Here is a 16246-nt window from a genome sequence, read left to right as displayed (position 1 = left end):
AAGGGATCCCTTCATGTTCCCTCAATCAAATTGGTACAAAGATTAACAATCAGGGACCGGGCTTTTTCAACAGCAGGCCCCACCATTTGGAATACACTACCCCCAGACCTCTGACAGGAAACCTGCCTCATAAATTTTAAAAAGAAACTGAAGACTTGGCTTTTTGGTAGAGCCTTTCCTGTCTCCTAGACTATATTCTACTAAGATATTATTCAATCAGCTGTGCTTCAATAACTAGCAGAATGTCATATTATGATGTTATAATGCTAGAGTTATTCTCCTGAGGTTGGCTTCAAGCCCCTTCTCTCTGTTATATCTCTCTACTTTGATTGTCTCTTCATTTCCAATTCCAAGTTATTCACCATTGTTATAATGTAACTTTTACCTTCTGCTCCCAATCTGTCTCCTCTTTTGAGGTTTGACTAGTTACTGTTAATGTACTATCGTTCTATGTAAACCGAGTTGATTTGATCTGTATCAAGAAAATCGGTATATAAAATCCCTAAATAAATAAATAAATCCTATTTTCTTCTGTTGGTTCCTTCTTCCAATTTTTGAATGAAGATCTTTTGCCTAAATTAGCCTCTTTCACCTCACCTTTTAACCATGCCGGTAATCGTTTTGCCTTCTTCCACCTTTCTTAATGTGTGAAATATATCTGGACTATGCTTCTAGGATGGTATTTTTTTTAACAATGTCCATGCCTCTTTCACACTTTTTACCTTTGTAGCTGCGCCTTTCAGTTTTTTGTTTGTTTTGTTTTGTTTGTTTGTTGTTTTTTTTAACTATTTTTCTCATTTTATCAAAGTTTCCCTTTTGAAAGTTTAGCATTAGAGCTGTGGATTTGCTTACTGTCCCCCTTCCAGTCATTAATTCAAATGTGATCATATTAGGATCACTATTTCCAAGCGGCCCCACCATCGTTACCTCTCTCACCAAATCCTGTGTTCCACTGAGAATTAGATCTAAAATTGCTCCCTCTCTCATTGGTTCCTGAACCAACTGCTCCATAAAACTGTCATATATTCCATCCAGGAACTTTATATCTCTAGCATATCCCGATGTTATATTATATTATATTTACCCAGGCAATATTGGGGTAACTGAAATCTCCCATTATTACTGCAATACCAATTTGGTTACCTTTCCTAATTTCTCTTAGCATTTCACTGTCCGTCTCACCATCTTGGCCAGGTGGACGGTAGTATACTCCTATCACTTGTTACAAATATAAAGAATCTCGGTTTTAGTATCATTTAACGAGAGTGACATGTGTGTGAGTAGTTGCTTTATGGAATTGGAATAAATTTCCCAGAGTTTGTGTACTATGTAATGAATCTTTGATTGGTAAGAGGATCTGAACATCATCAGCAAAAATGTAATGTACTAATCCTAGGCCAGCTAGTAGCCTACACAAAGGGGCCATATATATATTAAACAGCGTAGGAGAAAGGGATGAACCCTGGGGTACTCCTGAAGTAAGCATTACCTTTTCGGATTCTGCTATACCTATTTTCATCCTAAAGGATCTATTAGAGAGATAGGATTTAAACCAGTCAAGAGTCACTTCTTTAAAACCAATTTCTTGAAGTCTACAGATCATAGAGTCGTGGTTTATAGTATCGAAGGCCGCCGAGATATCTAAAAGAATTAAAAGATACGAATTTCCATAATCAAGACCTCTCAGCATAATATCTGAGAGAGATGTTGAGAGTTTCAGTGTTATGTGATTTACGGAACCCATATTATGAAGGATAGAACAGTTGATGATTTTCTACGTAATCCATCAGTTGTTTAACAACCTTTTCTAGAAGTTTAGCTAGGAAGGGAATAGTAGATATGGGTTGGTAATTAGCTAGATTTTCCTGATCTGAATTTGGTTTTTTTATTAAGGGTTTAACCACTGCACATTTAAGTGTGTCTGGAAAACAGCCTTCTTCTAAGGACACATTGATAATGTCGGCTAGAGGCTGAGCTACAATATCTGGTACTGATTGTAATGATTTAATAGTTAGCACATCTTGGGGATGCGCTGCTAGATTCATCTTCTTAAGAAAATTAACAATTTCTAATGAAGAAACTAAATCAAAATTTGACCAACTGATAGAAGGGTTCAATGGAAGTGAAATGGATTGTTTAATTGTGGGCGATAGTTTATTGAGAATAGATAAAATCTTATCGGAAAAATAGATAGCAAATCTGGAAGTTTTATCTTGAAGATTGTCCAATGATATAGAAGAACTTTTGGGTTTTATAAGATCTGAGACATATGAAAATAGGATTTTTGTGAATTTTTTCGGCATAAAAATTACGTTTAACTGTATTTATGGCAATTCTGTATTTTTGCAAGGCTACTCCATATTGGGTTAAAGTAGAGGAGTTACGAGTTTTGCACCAGCTCCTTTCTAGGCGACGAAAGGCCTGTTTAAGAGGTTTTAATTGAGCCATAAACCAAGGGGCTTTATGAATGTCGTGTAGCATTTTAAGAAAACATGAGTGATCAGACAAAACACGTTATTTTTAATGTGTTTCAAATTAAGCTATTATGCATCACAGAATAGCACAATCATTAAACAAACTATAGCAATAAAAGAAATAATAAAATGGTCTTGTTCAAAAGTTTGCATACCCTTAGTTCTTAATATTGTGTATTGCCCCCTTTTGCATCAATGACAGCTTGCGGTCTTTTGAGATACCGTATTTTCCGGCGTATAAGACGACCCCCAACTTTTCCAGTTAAAATATAGAGTTTGGGATATACTCGCCGTATAAGACTACCCCTCTTCCAACGCATTCCAACATTTACAGCAGGAGGGAGTGACTCGAGGAGAGAGGACGCACTGCCCGATTGGCCGGTGCTGGGCAAAAGGGGCTTGCTTCGGCAAGCCCCTTTTGCCCAGCACTGTCCTTCCTTAACAAGTTAAAGCCTGGTATTGTTGTATCCCAATCGTGAGATTCTGTGAACCATGTCTCTGTGATAGCAACAATGTCCAATTCTGCCTCAGTCATTAGGGCCTGCAGATCTGGGATTTTATTTCCCAAACTATGAGCATTTGTAGTCATAGCCTTCCAGGTACTCTCTTTAAGGTTATTGCTTTTCCTGGACTCCTTATGAGATTTTATTTGAGATTTGTTATTCACTTCACTCTTTCCTTTTGCAGTTGTGCCACTGTTGACAGAGTTATCCATCTCAATTAGATTTTTCTTTTGTTTATGGATCTTGAAATTCTGCATGCATTGTGTTTGTTTTCTCTTTTCTGGTAACACTTCAATGTTTTTCTCAAGAACTTCTTCAGTTTTTAATATAGAGAAGGCTTTTTGTTCTTTTTGCATTCGGTACATTGTGTGTCTCCTCATCACAGGTCTAATTCTACCAGAGCCCACTGTAATCCTGGATTTTAAATAATTTTTTAATGACCTAGTGAAGATCAATGAGTACCTATATGTATGATGCAGGACTTTAAACATCAATTCCCTTACTTTGTTACATCTTGATAATTTAAGGGTAATCTTCCAAATTTCTTGCCAATCGACCTCATCAAGATTTAAGGAAAGATCCCATTGCTGTATCAAAGAATTTGGAGTATCAGGAGTACAAATCCCATCTAATAGATACATATATAAATGAGAAATCATCTTCAATTGATATTTAGGTTGTAACCAGTGGATTTCAAATCCTATCTGGGGTCGAAGCCCTACTATATTACTCCGAGATCTTGATAGAGCCCTTCTTTGTTGTAGATATGTATATATACAGAGTATGATCAGGGATACCAAATTCTAATTGAAGGTCATGAAATGTTTTGAACTCATTCCCCTTCCATATTTGGTCCAGTAGATATAAGCCCCTCTTATAGCATTCCTTCATACCTACAGACATTGTGACATTTGACAAAGAAGGGCTCCCTTTCAAAGAGTAGATAGGTAACATATCCACCACATTTATCGCTAATAATAATTTATTTTCAGTTCTCCAGATTCTTAAAGTATGTGAAAGTATCAGACCATACTACAATGGCAATACGTTCCAGCCAAGAGAAAGTATCTTTAGACCATTTCCCCAAGTTTCTCTGAATGTTCTGGACGAGCGGCTTATAGTTAAGGTCAAAAAGCTGCCTGGTGTGGCTTCCGATGCGAATGCCCAAATATTTCAACGCTTTGGGGGCCCATTTAAAAGGAAAAAGAGTTTTAAGTGATTCCGCCTCCGTATCCGGGAGATTAACATTGAGAACTTCCGATTTATCATAATTTACTTTAAATCCGGAAACCCCGCTGAAGGCCTGGAGTTCAGAAGTGATCCCTTGTAGGGAGGTAGATGGATTAGTCAAAGTAAACATGATGTCGTCTGCGAATAGCGAGATTTTGAAATGGTGTGGATCTCTGCGCACTCCAGTGACATTAATGGCCTCTCGGACGCGGGTTGCAAAGGGTTCTAGAAAGAGTGCGAACATTAGTGGGGACAATGGGCATCCCTGCCTAGTACCTCGGCCAATTGGGAAAGCCTCACCATATTTGCCATTAATTTTGACTCTGGCAGCTGGCTGATCGTATAACTTGCGGATCCATTGAACAAAATAAGTGCCAAAACCCATGCGCTTCAGCGTTTTAAAAAGAAAGGGCCAGTGAACCAGGTCGAACACCTTCTCTGCTTCAAGAGAAAGGAGCACTGTCGGGATGTGGGTGTAATGCACATAATCGATAATGTTCACAATTCTGCGAACGTTATCCGCTGCCAAGCGTCCTGGGACAAATCCCATCTGATCACTGTGTACAAGATTGGGCAAAACACTATTCAACTGAGCTGCCAGTATGCGGGCTAAAATTTTTAGATCTATATTAATCAATGATATCGGCCTGTAAGAGCCACAAACGCCGGGATCACGACCTGGCTTGGCGATAACAGAAATCCCTGCTGTATTGGCATCTGCGGCAAAACCTCCATTACTGTGTAGGGAATTAAACATGTCAGTAAGTGGAGCTACCAGGACATTAGAGAATTTTTTATAATAAGTGGCCGTGAATCCGTCTATCCCTGGGGCTTTTCCAGCTTTCAGTGTTTTAATCGCCTCCAGCACTTCCAATTGGGAAATGGGTTTGTCTAGCATCTCCAAATGCATAAGAGGTAGAGTCGGTAGAGTTACTGAGTCCAAATAGTGCTGTATAGCAGCATCGGATATATTGTCCACTGCAGTATATAATGTGGCATAAAAATCAGTGAACGCTTTCCGGATATCAGTTGATGATGTTACAGTCGCCCCCTGTTTATCCCGTACCTTAGCCACTAGCGTCAGCGCTCGTGCAGCTTTTAATTTCTGGGCTAGAAGCCTACCCGCTTTATTACCACCTTCAAAGAATTTTTGTTTTAGCATGGAAAGATTATGACTAATAACAGCATCGTCCAGTGCGCTCAGAGAGTCTCTGACACGTGTTATCTGCTGATAAATCTTTTTAGATAACGTGAGGGTGCGTTGTTTAGTTAGATGATCTAGTTCCCGCAGCAAAGCCTGTCTGCTCTTTTCCCGCTCTTTATTACAATATGCCGCGCGGCCAATAAGGACACCTCGTGCCACTGCCTTAGAGCAATCCCATAGAGTAGTAGGGGTTATGTCATCTGATTGATTTAAATCAAAGTATTCTTGCATTTGATTAGTCATGATTTGGACAAAGGCAGAGTCACGTAGCAGAGCGTCATTAAGCCTCCACGTACGGAGACCAGGATCGTTATCTTGCATATTGACCTCTACCCAGATGGGGGTGTGATCCGACCAAGTTGCATTGTCAATACCCACCCGGCCTATATCATTCTGAGACGTACGAGAAATAAAAAAATAGTCTATGTGAGAGTATGTATTGTGTGGCTTAGAATAAAAAAAGTGTATGAACGGGATCTGGGATTTCTCTGGCGCCAAATATCTTCTAAACTCCAGGTCTCCAGGAAGTCACGCCAAGCCTTCCGAACCCCCTTGGTCGTAGACCCTTTGGTGGATGCATCTAAATTGGGGACTCTGGTAGCATTGAAATCACCACCTAGTATAATCTCACCCTCGGCATATTGCTGAAGTAGTTTATCCAGGATCCCAAAGAATGAGATCTGATTCCCATGTGGAAAATAAACATTTAGTAGTGTATACACTTTGTTCCCTACTTTAAGTTTTAGGAGAAGATATCTATCGGAACGGTCTATTTGCTTATCTAGAACTTTGTGAACAAAAGATTGCGCTATCAGTATCCCCACCCCCGTATATTTAGCCTCTTTAGAGCTAGCAGCCCAATGCGCCCCTGGATATTGCTGGAAAGTGAGGAGTCGCTCATGGTGCTTTCTAATATGGGTTTCCTGTATATAAACAAGGGCAGCATTAGATGAGCGAAGCTCTCGTTGCAACAGGGACCGCTTCCTTGGTGTATTTAACCCCTTTACATTTAATGATATTATACAACTGGCCATCTGAACAGGGAAAAATAGAGAAGGACAGCCCGATGCATAAACATTCCCGGTATGTTACAAGTTAATGAACACTCCTGTACCCAAAGTACACCATACTCCATCGCACTCATTGCATAAACAAGTACCCCTACCAGATCAGCAACCAATTTGTGAGAAGAAGGGACCCCTATTAGTAACCCCATAATGTGAGAACCAATCCTTTCAAAGTCTCCCAGGTTAGAATCACCAGGAGGAACCGGCTTAACCTGGCAAGAGCAGACCCCCCGTCCCCCCCGACCTCACAAGGCCCTCATCAGTACAAGGAAAGGTATATGAACAACTTAAATCAGTGATAGTGAATAAGCCTCAACAACAGAACCATTTGTTAAGAAAAATACAGAACCTGTAACTATCCAAAACTATAGTCCGAACTCCTCAGGTATAATAATCCGTCTGCACAATGTGGAATCTCTTCGGTCCCTCAAACAGCATGCAGTGTGTAGCTTTCTCCTCCCGAATCTTTGGAGCAGGAGGCTGTAGGGCATCAGCCCTTCTCCGCAGCTGCGACTGTAGACGTTGAAGATTGCCGGCGAAGGCGTTTCCCTCCCTTGCCCACTCTCTGCCAGCGCGGGGGAGCACTCATTTTAGCAGGAGCCGCCGCCATTTTAGGAGCATGAAAGTGTGTAGGTAATTGTGCCTGTTTAAAGGCTTCGACTGCTTCTTTCAAGCTTTTGACACGGTAAGTTACTCCCCGCACCTGAAATTGTAATCCAAATGGGTAGGTCCATCTATATCTTACAGCACAGTCCCTCAGATTAGCTGTAACTTCCCGGAGTTCATACCTCCGCTTTAGAGTAACAGGCGCTAGGTCTTGATATATTTCAAGCGCATGATTGTTCCAGTTTATGTTTTTAAGTTTCCGGGCTGCCTCAAGTATCCATGTTTTCTGCCCGTAGTCGTGGAAGCAGACGATTATGTCGCATGGTCTGGAGTCCCTACGTTGTCCCAGCGATTGGTGGGCCCTGTCGAATCGAATGGGAGTTGTAAGTGCTTCCTCGTGTTCCTGTCCCGAGTCAGCAGAATTGAGGAGGAACGAGCAGATCTGCCATACTACTCCTTCAGCGTCTTCATACTCCGCTGTGTCTGGGACTCCTCGAATACGGAGATTACTTCTCCGGCTTCGATTTTCGAGGTCTTCGACCTTGTCGGCGATTGCAGTCAGTTCAATGTTGAGGGCGGATTGCTGAGTGACCACCTCGTTTATGACCTCTCCTTGTTGATCCACTCGTATATCCAGTTCGTCAACTCGATTGCCAAGAGCGTTAAAATCTTCTTTTAGGTCGGCCATTGCTGCCATGAGGTCGGACTTGTGCTGGCGAAGGTCCGCCCTAAATTCAATGAACCAAGAGCGAATTTCGTCCCGGAGCTCCGACTCCGTGCTGACGACTGCCGCTGGTATTTCAGCCCCCCGTTCTGTGTCCAAAGTCAGCTCCATGTGTTCAGGCACGTCCGTGGTTGCTTCGGCAGAAGCAGGCCCGGTATCAGATGCGGACCGTCCATAAGAAAACTGCTTTAAATCGGTGGTTTTCCGTTTAGACGCCATGGGCGGTTGGTAACCCAATCTATAGTATTACTGGGTTAGTTGTAGGTAGATTATGGTTCTTAGTGAGTAGAAATAAATAGATTTTAGGGCCGAGGGGGACGGAGCTCTCCGATCATACGTCTGCCCTCATCAGCCAGCAAACGGTGCCCCCCAATTTGTGGTCTTTCTGTACTTGGTGAAGGTCAGTTCTGGGTGTGTGACCGAGGTGAGGTATATTACTAGCATATAGGCATTTGTATCAATAGAACATGCATTAGTGGTAAATTACTGTCTTTTCATAAGGAGGGGTATTGTGCCTGGTAGTAGAGAGAGTTTGTTTTGCTTTCACTGAGATGTCATCAGAACCACAATATCTTTTTTTGTATGGTGAGTTGTACAGGTAATACCCTAGTTCTGCACCCATTGTTGGGGGGGGGGGTTCCTGAGGACGCAGAATGTATTTTTACATTTAGCCCTGTGACGGTCACATGTTCAGTGTATCACGTATGTGAGAACCATCTGTCAGGTGTGTCCCAGCCGAAAAAAGATTGAGAACCACTGTTCTAGAGGATAATACACAGCAGTTTACCAATATTGCCAATTACACAGAATGCTCTGTAATCTCTGTAATTGGTATCCACACATTTGTAGATGTGTCGTTAACCATTCTGAGATTCATATACAAAGGTTTTGTCCGAGTAACTTATGGAGTTGCCTGGATTAATATCAAGAACTAAAAAAATGCTCCCTTCCTCATCTCTGCTCCTTGACTAAATTTTGTCTGGAGAATCTTTAACCAAAACAAAATTTAGCCAGACAAAAAAAAAGGGATGGTGATCAGGGCATGGTTACATTAACTGGTGAGCACTGATATTCAGTGCTAACCATCTAACGTTAGGTGGGAAAATCTGATCACAAAAATACCTTTCCTAAAGTTACTCAGAAAACTTTATCCGGGCGTTAGGGAAAAACACTAGCAGCATTTGAAACAGCGACAGATAGGCGATAAAGGACCAAATCCTTAACCGGATAGCTAACTAGGGAAACCGGAATCAAACAGGGCGAAATGACGGCAGAAAAGGACCAAATGGTCCACCCAGTCTGCCCAGCAAGCTTATGGTACTATCTACTGCGCTGTGCAGGTTACCCCATGCTTATCAGTTTCCCATACTGATAAGCATGGGGTAACCTGCTTATCAGTATGGGAAACTGATAAGCCCTCATTGGTTGCTGTACAAATCCAATTTCCCTTTTCCCCCTGCCGTTGAAGCAGAGAGCAATGATGGAGTTGCATCAACAGTACCAAGGCTTACTGGTTAAGGGGAGTAACCGCCGCACCATCAAGTTACTCCATGCGCTCTTTTCTTCATTTCCATCCTTTAGCGATACAGTGTTTATCTCATGCCTTTTGAATTCTTTCACTGTTTTGGTTTTCACCATCTCCTCCGGAAGGGCATTCCAGGCATCCATCACCCTTCTCCATGAAGAAATATTTTCTGACATTGGTTCTGAGATGTCCACCCTGGAGTTTCATTTTGTGACCCCTAGTTCTGCTGATTTCTTTCCAATGAAAAGGTTTGACGTTTGTACATCATTAAAACTTTTCAGGTATCTGAAGGTCTGTATCATATCACCCCTGCGCCTCCTCTCTTCCAGGGTAAACATATTCATATTCCTCAGTCTCTCCTCATAGGTTTTCTGAAACGGACCCCATCCGGTAGCCCTTCTCCATCCTGTCTCTATCCCTTTTGAGATAAGGGCTCTAGAACTGAACACAGTACTCCAGGTGAGGCCTCACCAAGGTCCTGTACAAGGGCATCAACACCTCCATTTTCTTACTGGTTATTCCCCTCTCTATGCAGCCCAGCATTCTTCTGGCTTTAGCTATCGCCTTGTCACATTGCTTCACCATCTTCAGATTGTCAGAAACTATCACCCCAAGATCCCGCTCTTGGTCCGTGCACATCAGTCTTCCCCCCCCCCCCCCCCAATCACATACAGCTCCTTAGGATTACCGCAACCCAGATGCATGACTCTGCACTTCTTGGCATTGAATCCCAGCTGCCAAATCTCCGACCACTCTTCCAGCTTTCATAAATCACTTTTCATTCTCTCTACTGCTTCAGGTGTGTCCACTTTGTTACAGATCTTGGTATCATCTGCAAATAGAGAAACTTTACCTTCTATCTCTTCTGCAATGTCATTCACAAAGATATTGAGCAGAACTGGTTGCAATACCGATCCCTGTGGCACTCCATTTTACACAGCTCTGTCTTCAGAGTAGGATCCATTGACCATTACACGCTGTCTCCTATCAGTCAACCAGTTTGTAATCCACGCCACCACCTTGGTGCTCACTCTGAAGCTTTTCTTTTTGTTCACAAGCCTCCTATGTGGGATGGTATCAAAAGCTTTGCTGAAAACCAAGTAGATGATGTAGAGTGCTTTTCCTCGATCCAATTTTCTAGATCAGGAAGGAAGGAAGATTGCCCTTCCCTCTGGAGAACCAGATTGACCACAGTCAGACTAAAACAGGCTGGCAGGGAACAGGAAGCTGTTCATGGCAACCAGAAAGCTACTCCAGCACTCTAGTGAAGTGAAATCTAGCTCTGCTCCTAGCTTCAAGTTTCAGCTGCAGCTCAAAGTTCCTTTTTGTCTGGCTTCAGTCTTGCCTAGCCCCTAGTTCTTGTTCCAAGTTCCAGCTGTAGCCCCTATCATCAGTCCTTGCTCCAAGTTGCAGATTCAGTATGCAGATCTAGTTGCTGCTTTAATCCTGTTCCTGCTGCCAGTTCCAGTAGCTGCGCCAAACTCCAATTCTAGTTCCAGTTCCAAGTTCCAGCCCAGACTCCAATTCTTGATCCTAGTTCCAGTTCTGACTCCTCAATTCTCAGTTCCATCTCAAACCCTGGTTCTTACTCCAAGTTCTAGTTCAGGTACAGCTCAGCTCCAGCTTGCCGTAACTCCTTTTCCTGCCTTGACCTCCAAACTCCTACCTGTGAGTACTGGCATGGGCAGGGAATCTAACCCTGTATAACTTTAGTAGGGTATGTTCCATTAAATAGCCAGGTAAACTTACCTACTTAACTTTCCCACTCACAAGCCTATTGTATATCGACCTCTTTATGTCACAGGGAAATGCCCAGATTGTAAAATCAAGTTAAATTATTTGGGTAGAGCTTCCAGCACAGGCACACTGCTCCAGCTCCACATGACATTTAACATTATTGCTCTGTATCACGATTTTCTGGGCTTAAGCATAACAATGCTTTTCTAGACTTCCTATATTGGTATAGGGGTGTCTAATGGAATTTGGAAATCCCCAATCACGGTTTTCATCAATTCAACTTCTCGTAGTTGTGTTTCTTTACCATATGGAAGATCTTTACATCTGATACCTTTGTAGGAAACACGAAGATCAGATTGCTAAGAGCAATCTCTTTCTGTTCGTCCTTCCCCATGTGACGCTGGGAATGGTTGCCTCCTTGATTTGGGAAAATGTTGTACTCATGTTAACTGCCTCCCCTCTCCTCCTCCCCATGGGATGCACTCACTTTCTCATGGTCTCCCTCAAAGAGTTGCAGGAAGCTAGCCTGGGTGCCCGTGGTGCCTTTCACCCCACGGAAGCGGAGGTCCTTCCGTGTGCGCTCCAGGTTCTGCAGGTCCACGCAGAGGTCCTGTATCCACAAACAGCAACGCTTCCCCACTGTGGTCAGCTGAGCCGGCCTGCGGTTACATGGAGAGAGAAACACAAGTCACATGACATTTCCTGCTAGCAGCAAACATGTAACAAAACACACCAGTACTGTAACTATGGCAGCAGACAAGAATTCTCCATTGGCTCACATAAACTTATTCCCCCCACCTTTTTGGTGGGGGAGGGTGATCGTTTCAATTTGATCTCAGGTTGTTATTGGGCATATGGCAGGGTTTTCTATCACAATTACACAGTCCATTTCTATACATCTCTTCATATGATTGCCTTACACGACATAGGAATTCCTTACAATCAGGCCAATACAGTACAGTACGCTCCGGCGGCGCTACTAGCCCGCAATTGGCCGTGCTATTCTTATCCCTTATACAGTAAAGGGTAGTAGCGCGTCGAAAACGTGCGGCCAAACCCCCCCCAAACTAATAGCGCCCGCAACATGCAAATGCATGTTGCGGGCGCTATTAGTTATTCCCGCGCCATACAGAAAGTAAAACATGCAGCCAAGCCGCACATTTTACTTTCAGAAATTAACACCTGCCCAAAGGCTGGCGTTAATTTCTGCCGGCACCGGGAAAGTGTACAGAAAAGCAGAAAAAACTGCTTTTCTGTACAGCCTCAGACTTAATATCATGGCGATATTAAGTCAGAGGCCCCAAAATTGAAAAAAAAAAATTAAAATTTTTTTTTTTTTTAATCAGCCTGTGGCCTGAAAGACGGACGCTCAGTTATGCCGGCGTCCATTTTCCAAACCCGTGGCTGTCAGCAGGTTCAAGAACAGACGCCGGCAAAATTGAGCGTCGGCTGCAAACCCACTGACAGCCGCCACTCCTGTCAAAAAGGAGGCGCTAGGGATGCGCTAGTGACCCTAGCGCCTCTTTTTACTGCGGGCCCTCATTTAAATACTGGATCACGCACCCAGAAGAGTGGCCTGGGCGCGCGTTGGGAGAGTGGGCGCTCGCCTCAGAGCGCCGGCTCTCCCGCAGATTTTACTGTATCGGCATGAATCTTAGACACGCAGTCCAGATATATTCCACACATTAAGAAAGGTGGAAAGAAGGCAAAACGATTACCGTCATGGTTAAAAGGTGAGGTGAAAGAGGCTATTTTAGCCAAAAAAAATCCTTCAAAAATTGGAAGAAGGATCCATCTGAAGAAAATAGGAAAAAACATAAGCATTGTCAAGTTAAGTGTAAAACATTGATAAGACTGGCGAAGAGAGAATTTGAAATGAAGTTAGCTGTAGAGGCAGAAACTCATAATAAAAACTTTTTAAAACATATCAGAAGCAAGAAACCTGTGAGGGAGTCTGTTGGACCGTTAGATGACCAAGTGGTTAAAGGGGATCTTAGGGAAGATAAGGCCATTGCAGAAAGACTAAATGAATTCTTTGCTTCTGTGTTTACTAATGAGGATGTTGGAGAGATACTAGTTCCGGAAATGGTTTTCAAGGGTGATGAGTCAGATGAACTGAACGAAATCACTGTGAACCTGGAAGATGTAGTAGGCCAGATTGACAAAATAAAGAGTAGCAAATCACCTGGACCAGATGGCATGCATCCCAGGGTTCTGAAGGAACTCAAAAATGAACATAAGAACATAAGAAATTGCCATGCTGGGTCAGACCAAGGGTCCATCAAGCCCAACATCCTGTGTTTCCAACAGTGGCCAAACCAGGCCACAAGAACCTGGCAATTACCCAAACACTAAGAAGATCCCATGCTACTGATGCTATTAATAGCAGTGGCTATTCCCTAAGTAAACTTGATTAATAGCCATTAATGGACTTCTCCTCCAAGAACTTATCCAAACCTTCTTTGAACCCAGTTGCACTAACTGCACTAACCACATCTTCTGGCAACAAATTCCAGAGCTTTATTGTGCACTGAGTGAAAAAGAATTATTTCTGATTAGTCTTAAATGTGCTACTTGCTAACTTCATAGAATGCCCCCATGTCCTTCTATTATTCGAAAGTGTAAATAACCGATTCACGTCTACTCGTTCAAAACCTCTCATGATCCTAAAGACCTCTATCATATCCCCTCTCAGCCGTCTTTTCTCCAAACTGAACAGCCCTAACCTCTTCAGCCTTTCCTCATAGGGGAGCTGTTCCATCCCCTTTATCATTTTGGTTGCCCTTCTCAGTACCTTCTTCATCGCAACTATATCTTTTTTTGAGATGCGGCGACCAGAATTGTACACAGTATTCAAGGTGCGGTCTCACCATGGAGCAATATAGAGGTATTATGACATTTTCTGTTATATTAACCATTCCCTTTCTAATAATTCCTAACATTCTGTTTGCTTTTTTGACTGCTGCAGCACACTGAGCCGATGATTTTAAAGTATTATCCACTATGATGCCTAGATCTCTTTCCTGGGTGGTAGCTCCTAATATGGAACCTAACATCGTGTAACTACAGCAAGGGTTATTTTTCCCTATATGCAACACCTTGCACTTGTCCACATTAAATTTCATCTGCCATTTGGATGCCCAATCTTCCAGTCTTGCAAGGTCCTCCTGTAATGTATCACAATCCGCTTGAGATTTAAATACTCTAAATAATTTTGTATCATCCGCAAATTTGATAACCTCACTCATATTCCTTTCCAGATCATTTATATATATATTGAAAAGCACCGGTCCAAGTACAGATCCCTGAGGCACTCCACTGTTTACCCTTTTCCACTGAGAAAATTGACCATTTAATCCTGCTCTCTGCTTCCTGTCTTTGCTCGCCACCGGACGACTCCTGGTTCCTCCTTGCTGATTGATGTAGTCTACTGTGAAACATAGAAATGACGGCAGAAGAAGACCAAATGGCCCATCCAGTCTGCCCAGCAAGCTTTCACACTTATTTTTCTCATACTTATCTGTTACCCCCCCCCCAAAATGTTTTAAATTACCTGGGGTCCAGTGGGGGGGTCCCGACGCGATCTCCTCCCGCTCTCTGGCCACCGCTGCGTTGAGAAATGGCGCCGGTGGCCCTTTGCCCTTATCATGTGACAGGGCAAAGGTAGCGCCGGCGCCATTTTGTTTCCTGGCTCCCGACGTCACGCGTGCGGGAGATCGCCCCCGGACCCTCGCTGGACCCCCAGGGACTTTTGGCCAGCTTGGGAGGGGCCTCCTGACCCCCACAAGACTTGCCAAAAGTCCAGCAGGGGTCCAGGAGCGACCTCCTGCACGCGGGCCGTATTGCCAATCTTCAAAATGGCGCCGGCACTACCTTTGCCCTGTCACATGATAAGGGCAAAGGGCCACCGGCGCCATTTCTCAACGCAGCGGTGGCCAGAGAGCGGGAGGAGATCGCGACGGGACCCCCCCACTGGACCCCAGGTAATTTAAAACATTTTGGGGGGGGGGTTCGGGAGGGTGGGGGATTTGTTTTAAAGGTTAGGGTGGGTTTTAGGGTTTTTTTGGTGTGCCGGTTTTCCCGCGCCCTATTTAACGATACAATACAAATGCCCCTGACCATAAATCGGGGGCATTTGTATTGTATCGCGTATCTAACGATTTTGGACGATTTTAAAATTATCTGACGATAATTTTAATCGTTTAAAAACGATTCACATCCCTAATAGTTTGCAATTTGTGGGGAGTCAAATACCATCGATACAACATTTTGTAGCCGTTTTCCACCAATGTAGCGGATATAGAGCTTTTACCAATATTCTGGTAGCAGATATCCCAGTCCTTCTTATCTAAGTCGTTGGCCCATGCCTGGACATGTTTAGGAATGTCCCGCATATCTCCCAAAAGTAGCACATAGATCTTAGATATCACTTTTTTGACAGTCCCCTCTGCCTGTGTGAGACCACTTTGGGGAGGAAGGAGGGAACCGTGAGTAGTTGGATGCACCCCGGGGTGAGCCTGAGGAATGGCTCACAGCAGGACAATGCTTGTAGTTCTGAGATGCGGCGGGCTGAACACACTGCCATCAAGAACACCGTCTTTAGGGTTAACAGGTGGAGAGACAGGCCTTGGAGGGGTCTGAAGGCGGTTCCCGCTAGGAAGTCCAAAACGAGATTGAGATTCCACAGAGGTACCGGCCACTTTAGTGGTGGGCGAATGTGTTTGACTCCTTTCAGGAAGCGTGACACGTCCAGGTGAGAAGCTATGGTGTCGCCCTCGCTCTTGGAGCCGAAGCATGAGAATGCTGCCACTTGTACCTTGATGGAGTTGAGGGACAGACCCTTCTGTAGTCCATTCTGTAAGAATTCCAGGATCACGGGAACTTTAAATGAGCGTTGCTTGATGTTGTGGTCTTCGCACCAGGCTTCAAATACTCTCCAGATCCTTATGTACGTTAACGATGTGAAGAACTTGCGTGCTCGGAGGAAGGTGTCGATTACCACCCCCGAGTATCCGCTCTCTCTCAGGCGGGCCCTCTCAATGGCCAGACCGTAAGAGAGAATAGAGCTGGGTCCTCGTGGAGGATCGGACCTTGTTGTAGCAGGTCCCTGTATGGGGGCAGGGGTAGAGGGTTCCCTGCCAGCAGTCTTCTCATGTCTGTGTACCAGGGTCTTCTT

At 43.7% G+C, this 16246-nt stretch overlaps 1 protein-coding gene across 1 annotated transcript in view; it reads right to left on the bottom strand.

The window, feature by feature from the left end:
• ADSL (adenylosuccinate lyase) overlaps positions 1-16246 on the bottom strand; it is a 109137-nt gene that overhangs the window by 42847 nt on the left and 50044 nt on the right. Inside the window, exon 5 of the mRNA XM_029590232.1 lies at positions 11558-11729. Coding sequence (XP_029446092.1) covers positions 11558-11729 — 172 coding nt within the window. The remainder of the gene's footprint in view (positions 1-11557; positions 11730-16246) is intronic.

Source organism: Rhinatrema bivittatum, chromosome 2 (genome assembly GCF_901001135.1).
Source record: "Rhinatrema bivittatum chromosome 2, aRhiBiv1.1, whole genome shotgun sequence".
Lineage (NCBI taxonomy): Eukaryota > Metazoa > Chordata > Amphibia > Gymnophiona > Rhinatrematidae > Rhinatrema > Rhinatrema bivittatum.
This window is presented reverse-complemented; position numbering and strand designations above follow the sequence as displayed.